Source organism: Solea solea, chromosome 16, assembly GCF_958295425.1.
Source record: "Solea solea chromosome 16, fSolSol10.1, whole genome shotgun sequence".
In the NCBI taxonomy this organism is placed as follows: Eukaryota; Metazoa; Chordata; class Actinopteri; order Pleuronectiformes; family Soleidae; genus Solea; species Solea solea.
The window spans coordinates 8,948,226-8,975,357 of record NC_081149.1 but is presented as its reverse complement, the minus strand read 5'-3'; the positions used below and the strand labels follow the sequence as shown (position 1 = coordinate 8,975,357).

Here is a 27,132-nt window from a genome sequence, read left to right as displayed (position 1 = left end):
TGACTGGAGCTGCTGGATGATGAGCTCCTCCTCGTTGAGGTACTTGAGCCTCTCCTCCTCCACGAGGAGGCGCTGTCTCTGCAGAGGATCCTCCTGCTTCCTCAGGGCGTCTGCCACGCGCACGTTCAGCTCCGCCTCCGTCCGCTTCAGCAGAGTTTTCACCGAATCCTGGTTCTCCATCTACACATTCAAACAGCATTACAGTTAGCATTTATTGCCCTTTCCCTCAGCAGGAGGCTGCTACATACTCAGCGGTTATTTGGAAAAGAACTGTATCAGTGTTGGCCTTCATGGCCTCAGGAGAAAAGCTTGTCGAAGCCATGAAATCTGCTATTGCCTCCATCTCAGCATAACAACAGGGATGACAAAGAGGAGGCTTTAAAAAAAACAAAAAACAGGGCTAAGTGATTTACAGCAAATGCACATTTTGTTCTGCCCTATCCTCGAGGCCTCGGGGTTTATTCTAAACTTTGTTATCGGAGAGGAACATTAGTTCTATCATGCTCATCTGTTACACTGAATACCTCGTTATTGAAGGCACTTAAGCAAGCAGTTTGTTTGTGTTCGACTATTAGAACGCGCATACACCAGCTCCCTATATCCTCTGAAAGCCCAGGAAGCTTCCAAGGAGAATGAAGAATGTCCAAAGACACTGAGCGTGAACCCGGCAGCGTTATGAATGGAATATTCTACAAAGACTAGTGGATGTAATACAACTCCCTGAGATGAAAGCACCTGGTATGCAAGAAAAATTAATTATTGATCAGCCTTATGTTTCAGGAAGTGGAGCAAGACAACAATATTGTTACCGTTTAAAAGTATTACCCTATTATCCTGCCATCAGTGCTGATGCGGATGGAGGAGGCTGAAAGCAGGGGGTGTAGTAACTTATTGTAAAAGCGATATCGAGAATAAATCATTTTGCAGCAGTGTCTTCAGTCTCTATCAGGTGCCTGCTTCTCCTGCACCGTTCCTCTGTATAATTCATGAGCCACATGTGACATTCAGTGTGCTGGTCCATCAAATATGGGTGTAAGTGGAGAGGTCACACTTGGGCAAACAGGCAGGTAAACAGCAAAGAGTCATTCCGGGGCCGTTTGGCTCTCCATCTCACTGCTTAGCCACTTAACAAACAAACAAACAGACAGACAGACAAAAAAAAAAAAAGTGAACTTCGCTGATGGAACAAATAGAGGCGCTGTGCGACTATCATCTGTCACTGCTCCTGCCTTCTCTTTTACCCCTGCGAGACACTGAAACCTCTTCTCTGCCTCTGACATCTCCTGACTGCTCCCGACTGTAACCATGGCACCGCTTGCATCAGCGGATAAATGGAATAAATAAGGACCCGCTCTCCACATTTTTTTTAACCCTTCGTCCGCCTCGTGACATTCTGTACTTCCATTGACAGAGCCGCACAATGTGAAGTGGGTTTTTATCTCTACATGTCATAATAAATCCTCCAAAAAGGTACAATGCTCTCAGTGTGTCTGGCAATATTGTGTGTGTGTGTGTTTCTGTCTGTACACAAAAGAGGTGAAGATCAAATACACATCAAAAGCGACAAGCAGGCACAGCGTTACAGTGTATATGTAAAATAAACACGGCGTAGTGCTGAATCAAGCTAATCGAGAGATGCCTGATGAGGATCTCTGAGACTGGATCATTGCTTTGCTAATTCAATTGTCTCTGTGCTTTTAAAACAGATCAGCTTTTTCATTCCTGCCCTCATTATGTGGAAACGCTACAATATAATTTAATGTTCCCTTCAGCTTTGGGTCCATTTGTGGACGTCTGGACGAATCACACGCCATCTGCGTGGTAGGAGGGACCCTGCAAAGAATCACTCTTACTGCCATTAAATCAAATAAAGATAATGCATCCTTGAAGCACTGAATCCTGAACCTTGGTCACAGTGGATAATCCACTGAACAGGACTTATTTCTAGGGGAACATGCTGGTGTTTTTTTTTTTTTTTACATCAAAGTACATCAAATTTTATTGGCCTCTGTTTCATTGTGGTGGAGGCAAAAATCTGAGGGGAGCCGTTAGCATCAGTTCTAAATTTGTCAAAATCTTCCTTGCGCTTTGATTTTTTTATTTTATTTTATACTTTTCTTAATATAGTTTTATATCACCAGCTGGAATCCAGTTGCAAACATCTGCCGGTGTTATGATACAACCGGGGCTCTGACCACATTCTCCAGGTGACGATAACTGCGCGGAAACACAATAATATACAGACAGACTCTGTGCTAGAATCATTTCATAGCAACGGTTATAACCTTGGTTGTTTGTAATCATCCTTTTTGCTGGATGTTCATATGAGTTATGTTGATAATATGGCATTTGAGCGCTGCCTTTTTGACGGCGTCAACCTGACTTGTTAAATAAACATTCAGCGCATTCAATTTGTATTTTAGGTTCTGTCCAGGACATTTAATTGTTTTTTTTCTCACTTGCATTTATAAATATCAATTTGTCATTTAACACTACATTAAAAAGCAGCAATGAAGCTGGTAAATGGCATTTCTGTTGCAAACGATAGGGAGTACCAGTGTGCATCCCCTTTTTGTAGATCTGTCAAAAGCTTTTGGCACAAATGACCATGATATTTTTTAAATGTAGCTTTTTTTAACACTGGACTCTCTAAACATGCAGTTGCCAGGTTCTCAAACTATCAAATCAGATTAAATTTGAAGGTTTACCTTCTGATCTTGTGTCTATTGTCAAGGGCATGCCACAGGGCTCTGTATTAGGCCCACTTTTGTTTACTAGTTATTTCAATAAATTGAGCCACAATAATTTCAGTGCAGCTCATTTAAATTTTTACACTGATGATGCTGTTCACCAAGTTTTACCCAAGCGGTCGAAGAAAGCATTTAATGTGCAAAACACTGAACAACAATAGCACACTCTTTTTGGAACTCTAGGATTATAGGAAAATGAAATAGAGGTAAAGTCACATCTACAGTATCAGGTAAAGAGTTATCTTCCTTTGTCGTGATGTATTTATTTATTAAATAAAGATTCAGCTGGCAGGAAAAGGAGACTCATTATGAACAAAAACTAATATTTACAAACCTGAGCAGAAAAAGTCTTTTCAAGATCTTAAAAGGATGTAGACAGTGAGTGGTATATATACCTGTGTCTTACGAAGCTGGGCGAGCTGTTTGCGCAGGTCGGTGGCATTCTGCTGCAGGCCTTGCAGGTGGAGGTGCATCTGCAAGCGGCTGATGCTGTTAGAAGGTGGCGGCGGCATCAGAGCTAGAGGTGCTGATGGTGTGTGAGCTGTCAATTACAGAGTATAGGACACGGGAGGTCACAGGGAGGTTGTCTGGGGAAACGAAATGGGTTAGTGTGCTCGGCTGTGCTCCGCTGAGGTTTTCAGTCAGCTAGCATGACGTACAGTGTAAACGGTAACACACAAATACACACTATGCAGGAAAATCTGGGCACACACACACACACAAGCAAATACAGTGTGTGAATGTGGAAAAAAAAAAGCGCCATACTCACAAAACTCTAAAAGACCACGGGGAGAAACATGAGCTCATGCTATTAGTAACCAATATAGAAGTGTAAATCATCTATTCAGTCGAGACACACAGGGGATAGCCATGCTCTTATCTTAATAGAAGGCTTTGTGAGTATGGCCTTTGACTCCCGAGGTAATCACACACACACAGACTGTATGCGACAATCTCTCACACACACACACACACACACACAGATAAAAGAGGTGCTCGGTCTGAGACAAAACAACCTACTGATAATTCCCAAAGGAATAACCAGGCAGAAAATTCAAACAGTGGGGAGACAGAACGAGGGAGGGTCTGCGCTCCGTGAACATGTGAGGATAGACCCAGGAAAAACCACACACCCAAACAGAGGGCGGAGAGGTGACAAGAGGTGTCTGAGAGGAGAAATAAAAGAAAAGGGGTGATAGAGAAGGAGATGGCAACTACCTTTGCGCTTCAGCCGTCCAGCTGGAATATAAAAAGATTCAACCAGTTATCAAGAAATTAATGAGAAGAGTGAAAGGGAGGAAACAAAAGAGAGAGAGAGAGAGGGAAAGTCTTGAAAGTTCATATCAATATGATGATCCCGGAGAGCGTTTGTATTGACCACAGCAGAGAGAATGACCCCGGTGATGGCTAAGTCTTTTGGCACTGGGTCAGTGTGTGAGGGAGATTTTGTTTTTAGCTGTGAAGGTCTGGTCACACGAGAACAGGGGAGGAAAAACAGGAGAGCAGAAGTAGAGGATGGAAGGAATAAATCAGGGGGAAGTGAAATCGTACTGGGGTTTCGTTCAGGCCACAGATGCTGAAGAATGATTCCCACTAGAGCTATTTGTCTTAAACCCTGTCATGTTTACAGCCTTGTATGTTGTTTGTTTGTGGTAACAGCTCCAATGCTGTTACAAGCTACACTTTCCCCTAGTGTGGGTTTTTTTTCTTTTTTTTTTTAACATTTCACAAAAAAAAATATTAAGCTTGTCTCACTCACTGATATCTTACAATTCTCTTAGCAGACATCATTTTATTTTCATAGCAAATAAGCCGTCTGGAAACTCTTCAATTTCAATAGAAATGAAAGAAAAAAGAAAATGTTAAGCAGAAGCAGAAAAAAGAGGAATTTTAAATGAATGCTGTTTAATTCTTTAGTGAATGTCTGGTTCGGTTGCACTTTGGCAGACAATTAAGTCCATAGAAAAGTAGGTGACACTTTGCCAGGGCTGCAGAGAATAGTCACTTATCAACTTATTAGTTAATTGATGGAAACTTAACTGGACTGGATTAGAATGATGTGTGTGATACCAGTACTCTTTACTTATAAACACAGCTTTTGAACCTAGGATGAAACATGAAATCTGCAGAAAATGATTAGTAAAATTATTACTCAATGCATTTCTTTAGTGCCTCTATAAAACCAAATAAACCCAAAGTGCCTCAAAATGACGGTGTTGCTACAGTAGCGACAAGGCTTCATACACACTCACAGTTCACAATTCTTTCATTTACAACTGTAAAATATGTCCACACGAAACTCCTCTTCCTCTCCGCCATCACGCTCCCACTCATGTGACAGCGCGACAATAACACACAGCAGAATTACACATTTACTCCTTGTCACGAAAGAGGAGCGACGTACCGAGCAGAGAGGAGAAACTCCAACTCATGTCAGTGAAGGCTAATTTAAAATAACCAGTTCACTGTTAGTAGGAGAAGGGAGTTTTTTTTTAGAGAGCAGGGGATTAGCAGTAGTCAGGGTTCCCACACCTTGGTTGACAACAAATTCAAGGACGTTTCAAGGACTTTCCAAGACCAACTCAGGAGACCGAATGTGGGCAACTTGTAAGAGCCGCTTCTCCCATGGTGTCCACCTTTATTGATCAGGACAAGTCTGTCTTTGTCATTTTCTTTGGTGAGACAGAGATTTTGGAATTTTCATTTCCCAGAAATCACGTCATTTGCTCTCTCTTGTTTAATGTTACTCGCTCGTTGTTCTGCGTAGAATTGTTCTGCGTAGGCCTAGTTTACGTACATCAAGCAATGCAGGGCTTTACCGAAAAATATCAACTTAACTTTCTAGAATCAATTTAAAGCGCTTTCAATGACCCATGTCTATTAAGGGCGATTTTTCAGGTTTCAAGGACCCGTGGGAACCCCGAGTAGTGTTAGTAACAAGTGGACTGTGGTCTCAGTTACGCTGCTGTACTCACTTCCAGTGGCGGAGCCGTCACTGTTGGTTTCGGTCTTCTCGCTGGAAGAGAAAGGTAATGGCCGTGAAAACTCGCTCCCCTGGTCCGGAGGGCAGCCCGCCATCATGCAGAGACGCAGCAGGCCGCATCTGAGGATCAATGGCCACAGGGCAAGCCAATTACAGTGCTAACACTAATGGCACGACTCGTGGAAACTCTTAAGACTGATCACTTTAACAAGTCTCCCTGTTAATGAGCCCATATTCTGTTCATGACGAGAATGTTCCGAGTGAACGGGGGAAACTCAGCCATACATGTCCGTGTATCAGTGCATGAATCGATAGCGCTGTGCAGTGCAGTTAGTGTTTAGTGCTTGTGATCGGCTCGCACAAAGTAATGCACCACTTCACTGCTACGGAAGTGATAATGGCTCTGATAATGGCACCGCTGCTGTTCCTGTCAATAATGTGTCTGAGCCGAAGCCGTGTCTGTGAGTTCTAGAGGGTTAATGGGGTTTAATGGAGAGTCTTACGTGCTGTCGCTGTCCGGTGCTCTGGTCAACACACTCTGGACCAGGCCGGTCAGGCTCGCTATCTGCTTCTCCATGGCCTCCATCCGCTCCAGCCGATGATCCCTAAGAAAGGAAAAGGTACAGCTGTGGATCACTGAAAAACACGGAGGAGAATGTAATCTAATAATAAAAGGTAAAGAAACGCCGTGTCTTTAAGTAGTTAACAGTTTAAAAACAATAAATGAGACACTGAATTGCTTAATTTAAATGGACATCTCCTGGACAACACTCTCTGATCTACATTTTGTTTCTGCACTGAAATTTAAATACAATTGGATGTTATAACTAAATATTGCTTTATTACATAAAGCAGTAAAAAGTTTGTCAAATGAACTTGTGGTTTATAAAACAGAGTTTTAGGGACTTAGCAGCATTGACCATCTTTGTGAGAACAAAACTGTGTAAACTAAAGATGATAATAAGTTCATAAAAATGGCAATAATTGGCCGGATTGATCAGCCCAAATGATAAATCGCTCTACCTATAATGTCGTTTCACTTGATTTTACAGTGACAAACCAGAAAGACCAAAACTGCTTTAACACAAATACAAACACTGTGTTCCTGCAGGACTCATTTTGACTGAGTCAAACATTATTTACACATTATTTGAACAACCTATATCAAATCTAGGAATAAACAGATCTGTAATGTTATGACGATAATCATAAACATCAGGACATGGTATTTAAATACTAATGATGATGGGAGAGTACAATTAGCCCTAGATGGCCAGAAGAGTCATGCCGTAAGATTATAATACAACTACTGCATGATATAGTGTAAACAGTGTTTTGGAAGGCAAATGTCACACATGTAATAACCAGTCAAAGTGTCACTGGCACTGACCTGCTGCTGTCAGGGTCTTGACCAGATAATGAAGAACCAAAACCAGGCGTGGCCCTGCCACCCTCCCCGGGGCCGGCAGTCAGACACAGAGGCTCTGAACCGGAGCTGGGCCTTGACTTTGGGCTCTCCACAAACACAGAGGAAGAAGTCGAGTCCTTGCGAAACGTCTGCCTCAGAGGCGACGCTCTGCTGGGAGAGCTGGAATAGTCCCTGTCCCTCAGCTGCATGTCGGGGATTTTCTGTGGCGACGAGGGCGGCATGCGGAAACCCATTCCCAGGGTGGCTGAGGAATACGTGTCAGAGTAGAGCGAACCTCCCGGTTTGTACAGAGAGTCGTCCAGGTCTCCCTGAAGTGCAGCAGCTGAGTAGGTGCTGAGGGATCGGACCGAGCCGCGGCGGTACAGGCCACTGGAAACGGGGAAGCTGAAGGGGTCTCCGATGGCAGCTAAAGACTGGGTGGAAGCGATGCTGAGGCGACCCTCGTGCACCAAGCTGTAGGGATCTGCGTACAGCCCTTCATTCTTCATCAATGCCATGTTTTTCGCAGAAACCTCTTCATCGGGCTTGACGTCACGGCGCTCCAGGATGGCGCTGGGTGAGGGCGACAGGCTCGCGTTGGCGCTGTGATTGGCTGAGGGATGGTGCGAGTGTCGGGGCTGTTCGTGCTGAGGATGGGAGCCGGCAAAGGACGGAGGGCGTCCCCCGCTGTAGGAGAGGCGTGAGCGGGACGGAGAGCCAGAGGACGCCGAGGCCGACGACGAGGGGAGGGTGTTGAGGCGGCGAGTCGGGGAAGAGTCGCGAGAGGAGTAGACCATGTCCCTCTGAAATGAACAAGCAGGGCGTTACCATGGTGATTTGCACACCAGAGTGTTCGCCATGTGTCAGACTTGAACATGACTTAGATCTGACTGACACATGACAGGCTGTCACAATCCGCAGATGTCAGTGGAAGAAGAAACATTTCTCCAAAGACCAATTAATTTTCCAATGGCTGAATTTGGTCTAGAAATTATTATTATTTTTATTTTTTTTGAAAGTTGAAGTGAAAACAGACTGCGTGGGCCAGAATGGAAACATTTCAAGAGGTCAATCGATCAATTTATTTCCAGCAGAGTCGTGATGATGTTTACTCAGTAAAATATTTATGTTCACCATATTTCCACTTGGCTTTTTTTTTCACTTCAGTTCCTTCTGCCTTTCTTCACACAGCATCAAAACATCTCTAAACGCGCTTTTCTCAACCCACGTTTGCCTCACTTTACCTGCTGTGCATTTACGTCAAAAAACCAAGTAGTTTGCTTTGCCTTTTCATATATCCTTCATGTGTTGCTTAAGTTGAAACCCATTTTTCCCCTTTTCAGTTGTCGTACAGCACCATGTAACAAACTGATAAATCTCAAAAAAGGGAAGATGCTGCTGAGCCTGTATGCCGACAGATAACTTCATAAACATATTTCCAGCTATAGGAGACTGTCTGATTTGCACATTCCGAATAGGTATGGCTTATACAAGCGGCAGAATAGATAAAACGCTATTTGAACCTTGACTTGTTACCTCTATTCTCGCTCCATCCATTTATTATGCACAGATGTATATGCATGGGAAGAAGCTTAAGAAAGATGATGTGGAACACTTCACTGAATAAAAACAAAGCTTATAATAAGATTTCCAAATATGCACAGGAGTAATTGTTATATTTCTTTTTTTACTGCTTATTTGTAACATTAATAGCAGGTCTGTGTATTGTGAGGAATATTGCAGATGGAATGCAGGGTTGTGTAAATTGTGCAGACTCCTACCGGCTTCCTTGATCTTCAATGAAGCAGAAATAGCTTCAGATGTTAAAATGCTCGTTTTACAGAGGAACATTGTTCTCTAGTGCCTGCGCGGCAACAGATGGGCATCCTAAAGATGAGCAACATCAATACATCCCCAGGAGGAATACCAGTTAAATTTTAAAACCGTTCACACTGCATCAGCCTGTCAAAGTGTACCTTAAAATACATAAAACACCTCACAAGAGAATTGCACTGCTCCTCTTTTTTAGAGACACATTATTACAGAACTTTTCACTCGTAACTCAGTTCTCATTTATCAGAATTGAAGGAGATCAGATCGCATTTTCTCTTTAAATAACCCAGTTTGCCACTCATGGATCTCCCCCCTCCCCCCCCCCCCCCTCTCTCTCTCTGCTTTTACCCACCCTCAGGTCTCCGTTGGCCAGGTGTGCAGCAGCAGGGTAGGAAGCGTAGATGGGCTCTTTGCGGTAAATCTTGATGATGCTACGGTCCTGGATGTCCCGGACGTCCTCGAGCTCGTAGAAAACGTTGCGTGCCTCGTCCTTGATCAAGATGGCCGTGTTCGGGGACTTGAGCATGCCCGCTGTCAACTTCTGCGGGAACATGTGGACGATGAGCGCGTGCAGCGTGTCCATGCTGCTCAGCTCGTGGGTGATGTGCACGCGGCGCGTCTCGTCGCCATACTGCAGGAACAGCACGCCTGGACGGGAGGAGAGACGCTTAGAGTCAGCAACTGGTGGGAAAACGACAGGCAACTCTATGAAATCTTGTGACTTGCTTTGCAGTTTTGTAGCTTACAGTGTTGCTCATTAGGATACAACATGTTCTGCCTCTTTATGTATGTATGTGTATATGTATGTATGTATGTGTATACATGTAGATGTGTATGTATGTATGTATGTATATATATATATATATATAGGTGTTGTGTGTATGTAGGTATACATACATATATATAGCATGGGTCACTTTCATTTTTATTTTCTTTTTTATTTTTATTTTTATTTTTATTCTTATCTTATTTTATTCTACTCTCTATTTTTAACAGTGCTGTGTGTGGATGCTGGAGATGTTAATTTCCCCGAGGGAACCTCCCAAAGGGATTAATAAAGTCGTCTGTCTGTCTGTCTGTCTGTCTGTCTGTCTCTTTAGTGATTTGAGATCCAGATAATGATTTGCACCTTCAAAATGTCAGCATGAATATTCACTGACACTGTACACAACTAGACTGCAGGAGTTGCAGTGTGCAAATAAGGTGCAAAGATTTGTGCAAAGCATGGTAGTGATTAAAATAGAATGAACAATTGACTCTTCAAATTAGACACACATCATATAGAAAACTTTGCTGCAACCCTTGATTTTACAGGAAAAAGGCAACTCTGGTGCCTGACTAACCTGGATATTCATCTTCATACACCGTGGGACAAACAAAACAACAAACAAAGCAAAGAAAGACCAGTGATTAAAAGTCAAGCAAAGATAAGTGAGATACAGCAGCTGAGGTTGGGAGAGAAGAAGACAAAGACAGACGTTATATAGAGATGTTGAGTAAAGAAGATTGGCAGCTGTGCTGTTCTCCCTCTGCCTGAACTCCTCACTCAAAATGTCCCTCATCAGTCACTGCCACTTTAGTTTTACGGCCACTTCTTTTTTATCTTCCCAAGTCTGATATAAAAACACACCTTGGTCTTTATGTGTTTGGACCAGCCTCACACTAATCCTCGCCAGACTGCAGATGCCCTTTAGTAGTAAACCTGTTCTTAAGTCTGCAGTTCAGCTGCACATGAGCACATCTTCAGTCCTGCATGATTTACGCAGGTCTGCAGCCGTGTCACAGTCAAATAAGTAGGCACTAAAATAACTATGCCGCTTATACACCTGCACAGACCTCACAGGAAAAGGTCTGCTTGAGTATTCTGGCTGAATAAATTGGAACAGTAAGTTCGCTCTCCAGCGCTCTACAGGAGAGCAAGTGGACTAAACCAAAACTTTTATGGGAAATAAAGTGAGAGTATAACTTTTCAGCACCAGGTATATGGAGTGAACAGACAGCTGCAAATCCTTAAGTCTCAAGTCCCAACAGCATGTAGTGCTCCCTTTTGAGCAGCATTTCAAATGTTAACCTGGAGAGCGCAGCTTATTCTGGCTGGCGGAGCGGGACAGCGGCAGGCTCTGGCGGAAGCGATTCATCCGGTTGAAGCCCAGGGGGAGGTCGGCTTCTGACATGGTCTCCAAGGATTCGGCAGAGGCAAAGGAGAGCTTGGCGGCCTGGTCGGCAAGCCCAGACTGGGTAGACTGGGAGTGCCGTGGGCTGCGGCTCTGTGGGTGAAAAACACACGGAGACAGAGTTAACCACCGAGAGGTAAAAATCAAGGTGGAGAGAATGGATTGGCCCGATGGAGTAAACAAAAAAGACAGTGAACACCCAAATGAGACTCCCACACAATGAAGCGTGTTACAGGATTAATAAGACCTTGACAATAGTTTAGCTCCCAGTCGTTCTCTAAGAATTACTAACGTCACAGTATCTGACACGAGGAGAAAACACAATAAAGTTATACTCGAGTGGCACGGCACTTGAGGGCATCAGCCTCCGTGACTCATCTAAGGAGGGTGAGGAGCAAAATTGATACGGGAAGCTGTGTTTTCAGCGGAGCATACGATTAGGCGCGTTTGCTTGACACTTGCACACATCCCACATGGCCCCCCCCCATCTCCACTCTTGTCCCCTGTGCAGCCACAAACTGTAAACGTATGCTTGTCGGGCAGGAAGGAGAAGCTAATGCAAATCCTGGGCTGTCGGTGTGGGCTTATCCTGCTGGCCCGTGCCCAGGCATCCCTCACTGAGAGACTGTTAGTGCAGCTGAGGGCTGAGATCACTGAACTGGCTCCCTGATCCCCCACTGCTGCAGCATCTCCTCCAGCTCTGAGGTCGCTGTAATGAGCTCCCTGAATGCCATCTGCAGATTGTTTGGATAGCGGAGGAAGACACATCGTTGGCCATAGGACAGTAGTTTGTGTCTCTCTCTCCTCATCCATGCACTTGTTTTTTTTCTCCCCCACCCCTCTTCCCAAATATTTCCCCCTCTTCCTTCCTGTGCATCAGAACTCAGCGTGGATCGACTGTGACTTTCATTAATGTGGTCTTTAATTAATGGGAGGCATCTCTGCAGTCATTAACTCGCCGAGCGGTTTGACTTCATTCATAAACACAGGACACACTCATGCATCCATTAATGATTCTGTTGAATGAACAATAAGCCACAAGGCGATGCTGCACAGTCAACGGGGGCTGCTGCGAGAGTTTATCATAGCAGGCTTGTATAAAGTACCTAAAGGGGATACTAAGTATTTTATCAGAAAATGATAATATTACTTAAGTAAAAGTGTTTTAAAGTACATGACACGTTTTAGAAGTAAAACTAAAAGTATTAAAAAAGTGAGGAGTTAGGATTGAGCCATGGCAGCTCAGTGGTATAGGGGGACTTTGACTCCGATGATGAAGTGTGTGAATGGATGAATGGCAAAACTAGTGTAAAGCAGCTCATCAAGACTAGAAACGCGCTATTAATAAATATATAGCAGTGATAGTACACAATTGATTTCGGAAATGTAGTAGAGTAGAGTAAAAGTTGCTAGGAATACGAATAAAGTACAGAAAAGTGAATTTTGTACAGTAACTTAACGATACTTAATGTTGAATGTGCAGTCTTTAATGTAAGAAATCAGCGAAACACAATACATTATCAAACCACTTCCTTTTTTATTAGCTGAGGTAGTGGTTTAAAGAAAAAAAGAAATATCTAAACTATGATTGGATAATTGGTCATTAATTTGTCCAGTACTTTGCTTTATGACCCACAGTAATGGAAAAATGAAATGCATTTTCTGTTAAGTGCCAACTTGGTGCTAAACCCGAGATTCAGGACACGACTAAACGCAGCGTCACAGCTGCACGAGTCGACTGTAGACTCTTTGTCTTTGCTGCCTGATAGATGTGTAAGTTAGGCAATTAATGGTGTAACTAATTAAAATGAGATAAATCAGGAGTGTCAGTCAGTTAATCAATGAATTATTGCAGCGTCACAGTAATAAAGTGTAGGGGAGACCCTGCGTCATGTGACAAGCGCGATCATTTGGTCATTTGCTCTTTTAAATCAACAGCCTTGCTTCTTTAGACGTACAGTATGTTTATGAGGCACGTCGCGTGTGGAAACATCATTTTGATGATGTATGCTGAATGCTCCGTCTGTAAATATGCGATACTATACAGTGTACATCATTCAGTCACTGTACCCTGAATGATAGTGGTCACGTGATCGTGTCTGAGAACACACACACGGACACAACCTGATTCTGACAGATAACACCCACCACATTTTGTAATGGGGTCATTTATCTAAACTGTGACCACACTGAACAGAAAGTCAACAGCAGCACGTCTGTGTCACGTGGTGACGAGCTGCAGGGAGTGGAAACATGCTGAACATAGAGAGAGTATCGACAGTAGCACTTGATTCTTTAAAATCCTGCATTCAAATCATTAAATGAATGATAAGCTCTTAAGAGCGATATCACGCGCTGAGGTTTAGCTTCATCCACTTCAGGTATAAATGCACTAACTTTGTATTTAAAGGAATAATTAAGACACTATGAGAAACGACCTTGTTTGTTTTCCGTACAGGGAGTTGTACGAGCTCATCCATGTCTGACACTGTGATAGGTCACATAATCAGATTAATGAGGATGACTTTCATTTTGCTTTTTAAATTTCAGGGTTCGTACTTCACCGTCACACCGTTCTGACTTAGTTGAACTGAACAGAGTCATCGTTAATGTTATCAGACGGAAACGTGACAAAGTGTCCACTGTGAAAGCTAACTTTTGTTTCCTCTGAGCAAAGATAATCTTAAAAATGTGGGCTTTCAAATGAACATGTTTCAAGTCCCTGAATTGCAGATTATACACTAATAAACAGAACTTTCAATACTTTTTAAGGTAACTTGGCAACTGTTACCATTATCAAGCTACTACAAATATCACTATTTTAAAATTCTTCTAAGACTAGGCCTGCAATTTACGATTATTTTCATAATCGATTACTCGATTAACAGATTTACAATCTGCTGCTTATTTTCTCGATTACGCGAAAGCAACAGTATCAACAATATATTGATTTTGCGACGCCCTGTTTTTGTCTCAGAGAAAAACTCATTGTTTCAGACTCTTGAGTCATTCTCCTTGTGCGTTGTCTCAAGGCTAAATAACCTAGTTGGAGCTTTCTATGAAAAGCAAAAAAAAGAGAAGGGAAGTGAGAACATGGTGCTGAATGACTGAGCTCACTGCTCACAGCACCTCAAAAAGAAGAATAACAAAAACGGAATCCATGTCAGGAAAGTGACTGAATAATGGTCCCCTCTGTCTCTGTGTATGAATGTGTGCAGGTTTACCACAGCTGTCGTTTGCCTTGTTACGGTCGGCTCCAAACACCGACTTTATTATAATATTGAGGATTTATGTGATACGAAAACAGAAAATGTCTCTTTGTCATCATTTTGCAGTGTAAATGTATGTTTAATACACCATCTGGTCACGCAGCTGGTCGTACGAGTCATGCCGGTGTTAAAAAACATCAACATCATTGTGACTGCAAACTGGTTTTACCTCCTCCTTTCTCCCCTCTTCACCTCCCTCCCTCCTGCCCTCCCCCCAGAACTCAACCTTTTCTTCAAGAGTGAGCCAGGCTTTTTCAGCAACACTCAATTACCGCTGAGAACTCTACACTTTTATAAAGACGCGGCGGAACAAGTCGGGAACAGGATGATCTTACACCGAAACACAAGCGAACGGAGAGGAAAGCAGGACACGGCAGCCAGACAACAGACCCGAGGCTACGCGCGGCTTTAAAATCAATGCAACCTCCCACCATGTTGTTTCCTGTTTGGTGTGCAAGCAAAAGCATGGGTGCATTCACATTCATACACACAGAGCTCTGTTTTGAGGTCAAGGTATTATTTTTTTTTACATATGGGAGTGGACAGCTCATCCAAGTCTTTATTTCTTTTTTATTCTGTCTGCAAACCTAATCTTATAATATCCGCTCATCTTCATGTTAACTTCTGCTCAGATCCTGAAGAACATTTTGAAGGATGACACTTGATTAATTGCCTTAACAACAAATACGCTGGCTGCCAGACAAGTGGATGGATTTGTGGCATTCTCCGTTTACTGTCCAATTTTGCCTCCACTGCTGTCGCGGCATCCTCGATGAGATTCAGTGAATTTGTTTTGGTATTACCGTTATCCAGACCTCTGTAGCTCATCTTCATGCACTTTTATGCTGTTCATTCTCCTGTAACTGTGGAAGCATTAATATCGTATCATACTCTCCTGACATTGTCTAGTGGGGCTGTGTAAGAAAATGACAAATTTTATGGTAACATTTGAAGCAAAATGTCAGAGTGAGGCCGTGTGGAAATACAGTATGACTATGATTCTCAGAAATACTGTTCTACTTGTACCAGGGTATGTGATCGGAGTGGAGTTGAGGAATTTTGACCAGAGTGTTTGAGACGAAGACTCAAACAAATGTTATATTAAATATGTTTTATACTGTTTAAATTTCAAATTTAACATGCACAATTTGGTGTACAACTACAGTGTTCTTTTGTTAATACACTATTTTAACATACTGAAAGAAAATGGGCAAAATTACTCTTTTTCATCACTAATTCTCAGGCCCTTTTATGGTTAAAATAGGCAAAAATGTGGTGTTAAAGGTTTAAAACTTTAAGTTTCATGTTGTCAAACGTACAAACAAGCACGTATGCATTAATAACTGTCAAGGATGGGGTTTGGTGACCGCTATTAAACATGAAGGTAAATCTTAGTCTTGTTGCTAGACTTCTTTCCTTCTGATCTTTTCCCTGATTACAAGAGTTCTCTTGTTAAGACAATACAACAGAGAACATCACCAACAGAAATAATGTCACGCACAACTTGACGTTATGTAGAATGACAAAGACGTCTTTGGCTCGTGGACATGAAATGGTCACATGTCGTTAAAGTCACCGTCCTCAAACCCCCTCCAATCTGCATGTTTTCAATCTTCTTCCTCCTCCGAGTCGTGTCTCTCTCTCTCCTCCACAAAATCTTTGCCTCCAGTCGTCTACCTTCCTCTCTTCACTTTTTATCCCGTCACTCATTTGTTCTCCCCCAAATCTCTCCTCTGACTCTCGCTGAGGTGACTCATGTCACTGTATTTTCATCTTTCTGGGTCTCCAGTGGCAGAGGCCAGAGCAGCACAGAGTTTTTTTTTTTTTATAGCTATAGCTGTCTGTATTTGAGTATTCCCTCTACCCCACAACACGACTCTTCATCCACACAAGAAACATTTCACAGCTCTCAATATGACAAAATGGAGAGAAAACAGCTCCTCGAATCAATCCATCTTTCACATCTGTTTGTCTGCGCCTCCTCCTCCTCCTGCCACTGTCATTATTTTTCTTGATTTTCTTTTCTCTTCTTCTGTGTCTCAGCTCTCAGGCCCAATATTCTGCACAATTCCTTGAAGCCCCGACACTCCTCGAATCCCATGTCCTCGTAGCGCCAGGCGTCATCAACGCGCGGCATAAATTGCTCTGTCAAATTGCTGCAAAAATGTGTGTGTGGAGGCAATTGCAGCACTCAGGAGGAGAGGGAGCAAAATGGCGGAGACGATGGCTCCGATCGCTGCTGCGTTTCCTCTTCTCTGACAGATACATAAAGAACAGAGGATCACAGCCGCAGATACACTTATGTGCGATGTTTCATAGCCAACACCTGTAACTGTTGTCACTGGGGTTAAACAGTGCATTTGTACACATTTGCTTTATTTATAGAGGTGTAATCGCAATTCCATGGAGTGCTTATTTTCAGATGCAAGGGGGGAATCCAGGAGGAGACTTGGGTTCATATAGATAACGTGTGGCGTGATGAGTGAGCAGGTCGAAGCTCCCAGAAGCTTTAAGGTGAAATAAAGACGGTCTTTTTCTTTTTCCTTTTCTCGGCTGCTGCAAAGCAATATCAACGGATTGACTTCTGTGCCAAGAAGGAACCAAATCATGATTAAAAAGGTTTTTTTAAGTTTTTTTAAAGACCCACAACAATAACTACATCAATCAATAAGATGACTGGCAGGAACATTTATCTCTAAGTGTACGTGTTTTTGTCTTTTCTCCACTTTTCATCGTTGTAAACTGAAAGGCTGCATTTGTTTACTTTTTATTTAAGAATGAATGAATTAATTAATTATACCTTAGGACAGAGCATAGGCTGCTTTTTTCCCATTATTATGTTAAAACATATGTGCAGAAGCTATAAGAATGTGCAATATGGAGTGTTTTAAATCCTGCTTTTCAGTACAACCTATAGACAATCTCGTTTTTTTTTTTGTTTTTTTTCTATATAAACACACCTGAGCAAAAAGTACTCAACATTTTTAAAAATTGGACAGAATTTGTCACATGATGTCACCGCTCAAAGCTCACTTGTGTCGTTTTGATGCACAGAAATAAAAGAAAAACTGTCTATTTTGTGACTTCTGCACATTTTGATCACTACTCCGTTAACTTTGACTTAACAACACGTAGGGAAGCCTGAAGATGTGACCTAGACATGGATGCACAGGATGTCCACATCAGGAGCTGTGGGATCAAACACTAACCATTACAACTGTACTTTTTAACGTCTTCCAGGAAACTTCAGTTCCTCTAGAGAACTTGATGAACTTTGACGTACGGGTTTAATTCTCACCATCATACACCCACACTGTTTTGCAGCCCACCTGAGGGTCCGGCAGAGGTTAAACTCGTTTGGTTGGGTAATAGATTTATGCGACGGACGAGGCTTTAAATTCCACTTCACATCACTCTTGTTTGAAGTTAAAGTACTTGTGGGAGGGAGAGAGAGAGAGAGATAAATTGCAGAGCCTTCCCCATGGGTCAGGGCATATGGTTATTGATATTCAGTAACATTTTCACCCTGTCCAAATGATATTGTGCACAGGGATTTACAGAAGACTACACTATAGATAAGCCCGAGGCTCTTCCTCTTACACAGTCACACACACACACACACACACTGATAAGTTGTTTAACACGCCTTTCTGTCTTTGAGACGCCTCGACAAAATAACACATTCCAATACACACATTTTCTTTAAATTCAAAGTCTCAATGCATTTCCATGTCAGTGTATTTCAGCGTACACAACTCCATATTCCATCTGTGCAATCTATGAATAAATCACCCTGTGCAGCTCAAATCGTGGCTCGAGCGTCTCTGCTGATGTCAAAGCATTGTTCCAATGACGCCCTTCGACGGCACCTCTAATTTCTTCTGTGAGGTCACGTGACTTCGGGGTGTAAGCGCAAAGCAGGTGGAGATGTTGTGTCATAACTCCTGAGGGAATTGTCTCTGCAGTTTAAATGGAGCTGGAGAAGTTTAGGGCTGTCACTAACTCTGACACCGACGCTGCTACAGCAACCTGATACACACCACGATCTCTCTCTTACACACACACACACACACAGTACAGGAGGAAGGACAAACACACACAGGGACACGTGGACACAGAGCACTGACCTTAAAGCTCCAGTAGTTGGGCTGTTGCTGTGGAGATTCATGACGGACAAAAGAGCAAAAAGGAGAGGAAAGAAAGCAGAGAGTTAGCGGTTTTCCTTCTCAAATCAAAATAAGAAACCATTTAAAAAGAAAACTGAATAAAGTGGATTCATTAGGAGGCAGACTGTAGACTGTAGGAGGGGGAAAAAAAGCATTTAGAGTTTTATATCATGAATATTTTTTGCTTAATAGACGTTTAAAAATAACAGTAAGTCGTTTCACTTTGAATCTTCATCGCGTATTTGTTTTTTGAATATGGTAACTAACGCGGAGGACTTTAACATGTTTGTTTAACATTTAAGTTTAAAGAAAATGGGAAAATAGTTCACCTTTATAGCCTGCCACCTATTCTTGCCTTTATTTGTACGTTTTTGGAATGCTTTCCATTTAGTTTGTCTGAAAAAACATGTACTCAGATTCAGAGCTCAGATTTACTGGCATCTGTAACACGTTTGACATGTTTATCCAAACAAAAATAAAAGTTCTTGAATCCCAATCACAGGCGTCGGAGGAGTTCATCTGTTCATCGGTGTCACTGCGAAGACTAAGGCTGTGCTTTGCAGGCATCTTGGTTACAATGCACCTGACACAAGACTGCACTGTTGGCTGTGGCTCTGGTGAAGAAATGAAAAGAGAGAAATCGAATGAAACAGCAGCCCACTCTGTTGTTGCACTGGCCTCGCTCCCAGACTCCTCCACCACAGGCGAGCAACCACTCCTCCTCACTCCCCACCCCCACCCCCCGTCTCTTTCACTCTGGATCCACCTGTTGTGCGCTCTCTCCTTTTCATCCGAGCTTTGCCACCTCACCTGCTCATTTTTCGGGTGCTGTATATCTCTGTGTCTGTGCGCTTGGCCCTTCCCCGCTGTGCTGCAATGTATGAAAAAGTGCTCATGTGTTGCCAGCGCGTGGCCTCTGGGGTGGGGGGGTGAATTTCTCATGCCCACGAAACCAGGCCAAGCCGATGACGGTGCAGGAAAACCACAAAAATGACATGGAATATTTAAAAAAAGAAGGACTGGGCAGAGTTCATGAATTTTAATTCCAATCCAAACTGTTATTCTACTTCTTATTCTTATCTGCAGGCAGTTTTCAGTCCATCCAGCTTCACTTCCCCAGGACTCACATTACTTTCCCTGTCGCAGGGATGGCAAAAAAAAAAAAAAGCTTATGATTTATGATGTCTGGTGTTTTTTTTTCTCATTATCAGGCTTCCTTTTTAATACTGTCTCAATAAAAGCTAATATTATTTGAGTAAACATGAGCATTAGGGGCAGCATTTTGCCATCGTTATTACCTAATTGTAATCTCATTCTCATTATGTTCACTCATTTGGCCGTCATCCAGTTGCTCTTTTCTCTTCCCCACTTTTTTTTTTACTCCCGCATTTTGGCACAAAGTCTGGCTTTGTGCTGTTGGTGTGTGAGCTGATGTAATTACAGCCGGGAAAACTCTAGTGTAACGAGAGTTGTCGTCTCTCGTTTTGATCGCTCGATCGACTGACACGTCGGCACGCTCGCGTCCATATTTTCATTATCTGTACGGCAGCTGGTGTAACATGTGTGTGTGTGTGTGTGTGGGGGGGGGGGGGGGGTCTCATCTCTTGGATTAATCCATTATTTTTGCCAGCAGGGGGGACAGACTGCCTGAATCCATGAAACCGTGTTTGTTTTCTTAACACAAAACTGCAGCATGCTATGTTTACTGACTTTAATTGACATTAGGAGGTCATTGATGTGGCTGCTTTATCCTCCACATGAGGGCGGTTTGGGGGGGGGGGGGGCGTGCTGTGCCAATCTCAGCTGACAGAGGGCGATAGGCGGGGTCACACCCTGGACAGTTTGCCAGTCCATCGCAGGGCCACATATAGAGACAACCATTCACTCTCACACCTACAGTCAATTTAGAGTGACCAGTTTAAATAATCTCATTATTGTATGTTTTTGGACTGTGGGAGGAAGCTGAGAACCCGCAGAAAATCCACATACACAACCATGTGACCCCCCCCCCCCCCACACCCTGACATATCATCTAAAAACCATAAACTAGAATTATTTTGTCTTCTGCAAATGTTAATATTTAGTAATAGGCAGTCCTGTCAGTATGTTAATTATAAATTAATTAATTCTAAACAACAGAAATCACCTGACACTAAGGAGCCGGGAGCGCGGTGGTTGTTAGTTGTACTTTTTGCCATTAACTGCTTCTGTAGACTGTCCAATAATAAAATAAAGGGACACCTTTAAGAGTTTAAGAGCCTGTATCTAATCTGAGAAATGCATTATAGCAGGAACTTAAAACATAGAGTGCTTTTTCAGGACAGCGAGAGTTCTGAAAGTATAAAAGATTCACACTTTACTGTGAGCAAAGGTTTTCAGAAACCCGTTTCTTCTTCTTCTTCTGTTTCTCAGTCAGACTTAGGGGGGAGAGGTCATGGGAAAAGTAGGTCACTGTCAGTGATGAGATAAGACACTACACTTTGTCTTTTCAGTTTGGGTTTGTCGACCAAACTGTGTGTCAGTCACCGCCTGTCGAGCTTCATCCTGAATAATCGGGTAAACTAACAGCAGCTCATGGGCATCGCGGGGGCCGTGTCATAAATAATTGCCGCTCACTTGTTCAGACAACGTTAATGACTTTATTTTTTTCCCCACAAACCCAAATGACTGTGAAGGCTTTTAATGGTTTCAGGAGCGATTTGTGGTTGTGTGGTTGTGTGTGTGTGTCTGTCAGTGTTTCTCTGTTTGTTGCTGTAATGAGGTTTACTCACACTTCTCAGGTTAAGTTAACACAATTATGCTCCTGCACCTCGTGCTGTTCTAGCTGTTGCTCTGCTGACGGAGGCAGATGCACTGAGCATGGACTTCAAATATGGCTCTTTGCTGTGTGTGTGTGTGTGTGTGTGTGTGTGTGTGTGTGGGAGAGAGAAAGACACTATGTCATTCCCCTGTAATGTTAAATCCATCCTGGCAAACATCAGTGCATTTAATGTGTTTCTACTAACTAAAGACAGACTTAATCCCTGATGACACATTGATTGAAGCTCACTCTTGAAATGAATATGCGCTGAGTTCTGTGGAGGCTGTGTAACTTATGTCAGTTGGATTCAACTTGGAGGTTTCTGGGGGTTAGATGCATTCCCTGACTGCAACGTCAACACACTCATGCATGGATCTACACACAAACGTGGATGTGCACACACTGGAATTGGCCGCCAAGCTCAATGAGAGGGAAGTAGCCTCACCGAGCAGAGCAGAGCGTTACCTGACCAGCATCTAAAGCAGCCTGCACTCTCACCACCCCTCCTCCACCCCTGTCTCTTTCTCATGTCGTCATCCTCTCTGCACCCTCCCTTCTCAATCATTCCTACTCGCTCTCTCCCTGTCACTTCTCCCTGCGGTCCGGCTCACATTACCGCAGCCTTTGGACTCTTTCTTTAAAGTTAAATACAGAAAAAAAAGACGAAAAAACAAAAAACAGCCACACTAGTCTACATAAATGCATGCTCACCCAGAAGACAGATGGACATAAAGGGCTCTGTGTGCAGTTGACAGTATCGTCCACTCAGCCCTCGTCTAGCCTGAGCTTTGGCTTCTGAGCATACGCACACCGTCACCACAACAACCACAACAAACACAACAGGCGTGGAAACTAATCTTTGCCGGCACACACATACAGACACACACACACACACACACACATCTCTCTGTGACAGCTGGCTTCCAGTCCCATCTCACCTGCAGTGCACCTGTGCCTTTCCACCACTCCAGTCATCTCAGGCTGTCCGTCAGGTGCAAATCCTCATCGCGGGTCTCTCCCACTCTCTGCTTCTCTTACCCTCCCCTCCTTCTCCTTCTCCTTCTCCCCTCAGTCAATGTCTCTCTCCCTTCTCTCTCTTTCTCCCCCCCCCCTCTCTCCAGAAGCACATGCGGCGGAAACTCTTTATTTAATTCATTACAACACCAGCCGATTAACTCCTTCGCAGATGGATGCTTGGCTCCTGCTGGTGCTGGCTAATTGAGCAGTGGGCTGCTTGAATGGGTGCTCTGCTCCTCTCCAGCTCCTCCTTCTCCTCCTCCCCGCTTCCCTCCTTCCTCTCTGTCCACGCTCTGCACATCCACGAGATGATGAGGAATCTGCTGCTGCTGCTGCTGCTGCTGCTGCTGTTTCCTCCCCCGTGCAGTGAAAATGCCCTGTCACCTTTGGACCGTCCACTCTCACAGCTGCTGATTATGTCTGTTTGTTTTAAACTGAGTGCCTCCTGGTGGTTGTTGTTATTGCTCTCGCTCACTTCTGTCTTTCTAATTCCTCCCTATTCACACAACCTGACCTTTGCAATGCGATATCCCCGCTAGCCATATATGGGCGAGGTTGCCACGGCAACTACGGACTCCACCTGTCTTTCACCCGCCCTCCCTCTCTCACTCGCTCTCCCTTTCATTCTCGCCTGATGTGTTTTTCTATGTCACATGATTACACAAAAATGTATTTAAAATACAAACAGCAGCGGTGCTCACACTGTGTGTGTGTGTGTGTGTGTGTGTGTGTGTGTGTGTGTGAGATGTGAAGAGAGAAAGGAGGAGATAAATATCTATGAAAAGATGATGAAGGAAACACATTATCCCCAGAGTGTTACGAGTGGCTCCTCAATGAAAGTTCTGCAGACAAACAGGGAGCAGGTTGTCCATGACTCCATCAGCTTATTTTGAACCATTGTGCTGCTTTTTATCTGACAAGAAATAGTATAAATAAGGATAAATAAGGCTCCAACTAAATGATGTGACTTTATGATAAATAGCACTGTCCACATGTGACATTCGGTCATTTTTTTGTAACGTTAGGGATGTTGTAAATAATTATTTCTAAGACACACATGGCCCAGTACACAGACATGGATGATTCTGCCTCAGTTCAAATTCAAAGCCACGTACTATTTCTTGTCGAATATGTCGATTGTGTTAGAATTTGCAGCTCGTCTTTTCGTTTCAATTTCTTTCATAAAGAAATGTTTAAATTCTGACGTGTACTTACTTATATGGAAAACTGCATCGCAATGCAGCACTGAATCAAATCGAACCGTAGAATTCCACTCTCAACTGAGAGACACTTGTACACTAAGAGTGTAATTAAGTGGAAAAATCCACCTCCAAACAACATTAACCAACTAATGAATAGCTCTGCAACTCACAGTTATTTAAATGATTGTTGAAAAATTAAAGTGTCTTGTTTTCACCACAATACACCAAAATAAATCAGTCTTAATGATATCTTTATACAAAGCAAGGAAACCAATAAAAAAAAAATTCAGAAACTGAAAAATCAGATTACTTGTTTTCATTTAGACAAATAAACACTAAAACTGACCTCATCAATTATCAAAAAAGCTGGCAAATAATTTATTCGTCGTAAATCATAACTACTAATGAATAAATATTAATTTGACATTGACGAGGAAGTTTATCTGTATCTGAGCAGCTGTGAATCGGTGGTACTGTGCCTCGTCCTTCAACAGGAAAGTCACGGGTTTGATCCCCAGCTAATGTGTCCCTGAAGATGACACTTGACCCCCACGATGCTCCTGGCGGTACAGTATGATGGATGTGTGATGGAAAAAGTGCTGCACTGTATGAATGTGTGAGTGAGTCGCTAACTGGCCACTGTGAGGTGGTGCAGTGCATACCTGCTCACGTGCCGCCCGCTCTGACTGACTGCCTCTCATGCTGGCGTGGGAAGGCGAGGGCGACGGCGGGTTGTGGTGCGGGCTGTGGTGCGGATGCTGCAGCTGCTGCTGCTGCTGCTGCTGTTGCTGCTGCTGCTGCTGGTACTTGCTCTTCAGGTGGTCCATGAACGCGTCCCGCTTGCGCTCCATGTCCGCCTTGTGCAGGTTGGTCAGGGCCTCCAGGCTCTGGGCGGCACTGACCGTGTGCCGGTGCTCCGACGTGTGCACGAGGCCCACATTGGAGAAGCGGCGGCCCCTGTTGTCCAGCGTCCGGTACTCTCGTGGATACTCCAAGTCATCTGTGGAGATCATGTGACTGCCACCGCGCTCGGCATCTGCAGGGGGCGAAGAGAGAGAAGAGAAGAAGGGAGGATGAAGGCGAGGACGGAAAGAGGGAGGGGAGTCATGTGCAAAAAGACAGGAGCATGCAGAGGGAGAGCCGGGTGGAGACGTGAATACAAGAAAGGAGAGTGGAGAAATTAAGGCACAGAGGAGACAGAAGACAGAGAGAGAGAGAGAGAGAGAGAAATGGGATGGGATGTTAGACTATTTGCCACCAGCACAGAGCAGTTTCCCTGCAAAGTTATTGATTTCAAGTTCTGAGGAGGAAGAAAAATGAGGAAAGTAAAATACCGCTGTAATACATCACAGGACGAGGCTCAAACCAAATTTGTTTTGCTAAACAACCCATAGTGATATGCCTGCTTGGGATTTTAAATGTCTTTTATTGTTTCCTTAGAAAACGGTGGGAAAACAAAATACTGAAAATGTTGCAACTCAAAGTCAGGTGGGAACATAACGGAGCAATTCTTCAAGTCCTGACCTTGATCTTCCACACACGCCCACTCCTGTCCTTCTCCCCGAGCGTTCCCTCAATCCTCTGACACCCTCTACTACTTTCTTTACATATTCTCTCTGTGTCCCGTCTCTGGGGTTTACCCATTCTGCTGTCCTTTTATAAAGGAGGCGCATCACTCTGACAGCCTTTGGCTTTTTATCAGCGCTGTGACTGATAGACAACACAGCCTGCGGTGGAAGGTGCACAGGAAAGAAAGGGAGACAGTCGGGAGGAGATGTATGGTTACACAAACAAAAAAATATGACTGGGGAAAAACAAAAGGATGGTAAGTGTGTTTAAAAAAAAAAAAAAAAAAAAGCAGGGTGCCATTCGCCCATTACCTTGCTTAGGATAACAGGCCCCAGCGTTGGCTAGAAGAGAAACATGCCAAGAGTTAATTTGTGTGTTCCGCACCAGAACATCATCACATGACCATCAGAAAAGTGCTATCTTGGAAAAACATAGCACTTTGTCTGAATTACAATTGGTTAATGCATGATGAATGCATTATAATGAATTCAAAAAAGGTCAACATATGGGGAAATGGTTTGCCATGAATGTTAATTGTGTCTTTCAATAACCCAGAGAATGGCAAATGAGAGTTTCCATGCATTTTTCACACAGGCAGAGTTTTCTAAAAAAATGACAACACATTTAATCATCATGCAACATTCAACGACAGATTTTCTGCAGGTAGAAAATAAATTGGCGATTCCTCAAAGACAGTACTGTGTTGTATTTACATTTCAATACTAAACATGTCACTATTTTTTCAGAATCAGTTGTTTATCACGGAAGACAGATCGTCTAATGTGATTTTCGCATTACTGTTGTACGGAAGCGTATTGCATTCATCTCAAAAACCAAAGGAAGCTGGTTGCAATACGCTTTCGTAGACGAGAAGCTCCAGAAGGATCATGTAGCCCACTCGCCCTCCTGCCCAGACCATTGCAGACAACTTCAGCAGGTCCGAGTGTTCTTTCCGTCTGAACAACCACAAAGTCCTACAGAGTCGACAAACTAAAAACAATTCCATCAGTATTACTTAAAGACAGGAGAATCTCCCAATGACTCAAACCCAAAGTAAAACTGGACTAAGCTGAACAACTGTGACGCCTTTGCTTTTAATTCAGCGATCAAGAAGGGAAGCTCCTCTGCTGAATCTCATTCACTCTGAAAAACTGATCTGCCCACAGAAAATCTCGTAAAAAGCTCAGCTTCAACTGTTCTCTATGGTACGACACAGAATAGGGTTTTTTCACTGCGGTGAGCTAGACGGTGATCGGACAAATGCGGCAAAAACGTCACTTCCACGAAAGCTCAGCTTCTCTGGGAGTCAATGGAGCAGTGGGCAGGCGCGGACGCTGAGACAATGTTGCAGAAACAAACACGACAGCAGAGTTTTCTTGCAAACGCCATTTGACACAAAAGAACAAAAAAACGTGCCAGGGATTAAAAGGAAGCTCTTTAACGAAGTGGACCATCTGTACATTAAAGGCTCATCAGCAGCGTTAGCGTGAGCCGAGCGTGTGAGCGGCAGAGGCGACAAACGGACTGTTAATGAACGCAGAGGACGAGCGGGGGGGGGGGGAAGTTGGCCAGATGTGAGGCTGAAACGCTCCCCAGTGGACGAAACCTCAACACAGAGGAAGGGCAGAGGGGGGCTGTGATCAAACTGCGCATCGGCTGTGAACCCACTTCTCACTCTGCTCATTCTCAGAGATAGCGAGAGAGATCGCACTCGGGTGTGATCAGCTGTTTGTGCAGCATGCCCTTACTAACATCCACCACATTATGAAGTGCTGATAAACTGTGCAGAGGAGAGGAGAGGAGAGGAGAGGAGAGGCGGAATAGACTGACTTGCCACTTAACAGCATTAGCATTGAGCTCCAGTGTAACACTACAAACCAAGGCCACTGGCTGTTTTCTTCATGCCCTCCTCGCACCCTCCCAGATCTCTGCTTTACACTTCATTAGGCTGGAGCTTATTG

The 27,132-nt window shown here is 43.6% G+C and overlaps 1 protein-coding gene across 2 annotated transcripts in view; it reads right to left on the bottom strand.

Annotated features, from left to right (window-relative positions):
• srcin1a (SRC kinase signaling inhibitor 1a) overlaps positions 1-27,132 on the bottom strand; it is a 107,263-nt gene that overhangs the window by 15,629 nt on the left and 64,502 nt on the right. For both annotated transcript variants that reach the window (XM_058653061.1, XM_058653062.1), the window contains exons 2-12: positions 25,483-25,512; positions 24,265-24,638; positions 18,545-18,571; positions 11,046-11,241; positions 9,327-9,622; positions 7,124-7,944; positions 6,237-6,338; positions 5,726-5,853; positions 3,969-3,989; positions 3,146-3,291; positions 5-180 (exon numbers count right to left, since the gene is read on the bottom strand). In XM_058653061.1, the coding sequence (XP_058509044.1) occupies positions 5-180; positions 3,146-3,291; positions 3,969-3,989; positions 5,726-5,853; positions 6,237-6,338; positions 7,124-7,944; positions 9,327-9,622; positions 11,046-11,241; positions 18,545-18,571; positions 24,265-24,638; positions 25,483-25,512 (2,317 nt within the window). The remainder of the gene's footprint in view (positions 1-4; positions 181-3,145; positions 3,292-3,968; positions 3,990-5,725; positions 5,854-6,236; positions 6,339-7,123; positions 7,945-9,326; positions 9,623-11,045; positions 11,242-18,544; positions 18,572-24,264; positions 24,639-25,482; positions 25,513-27,132) is intronic.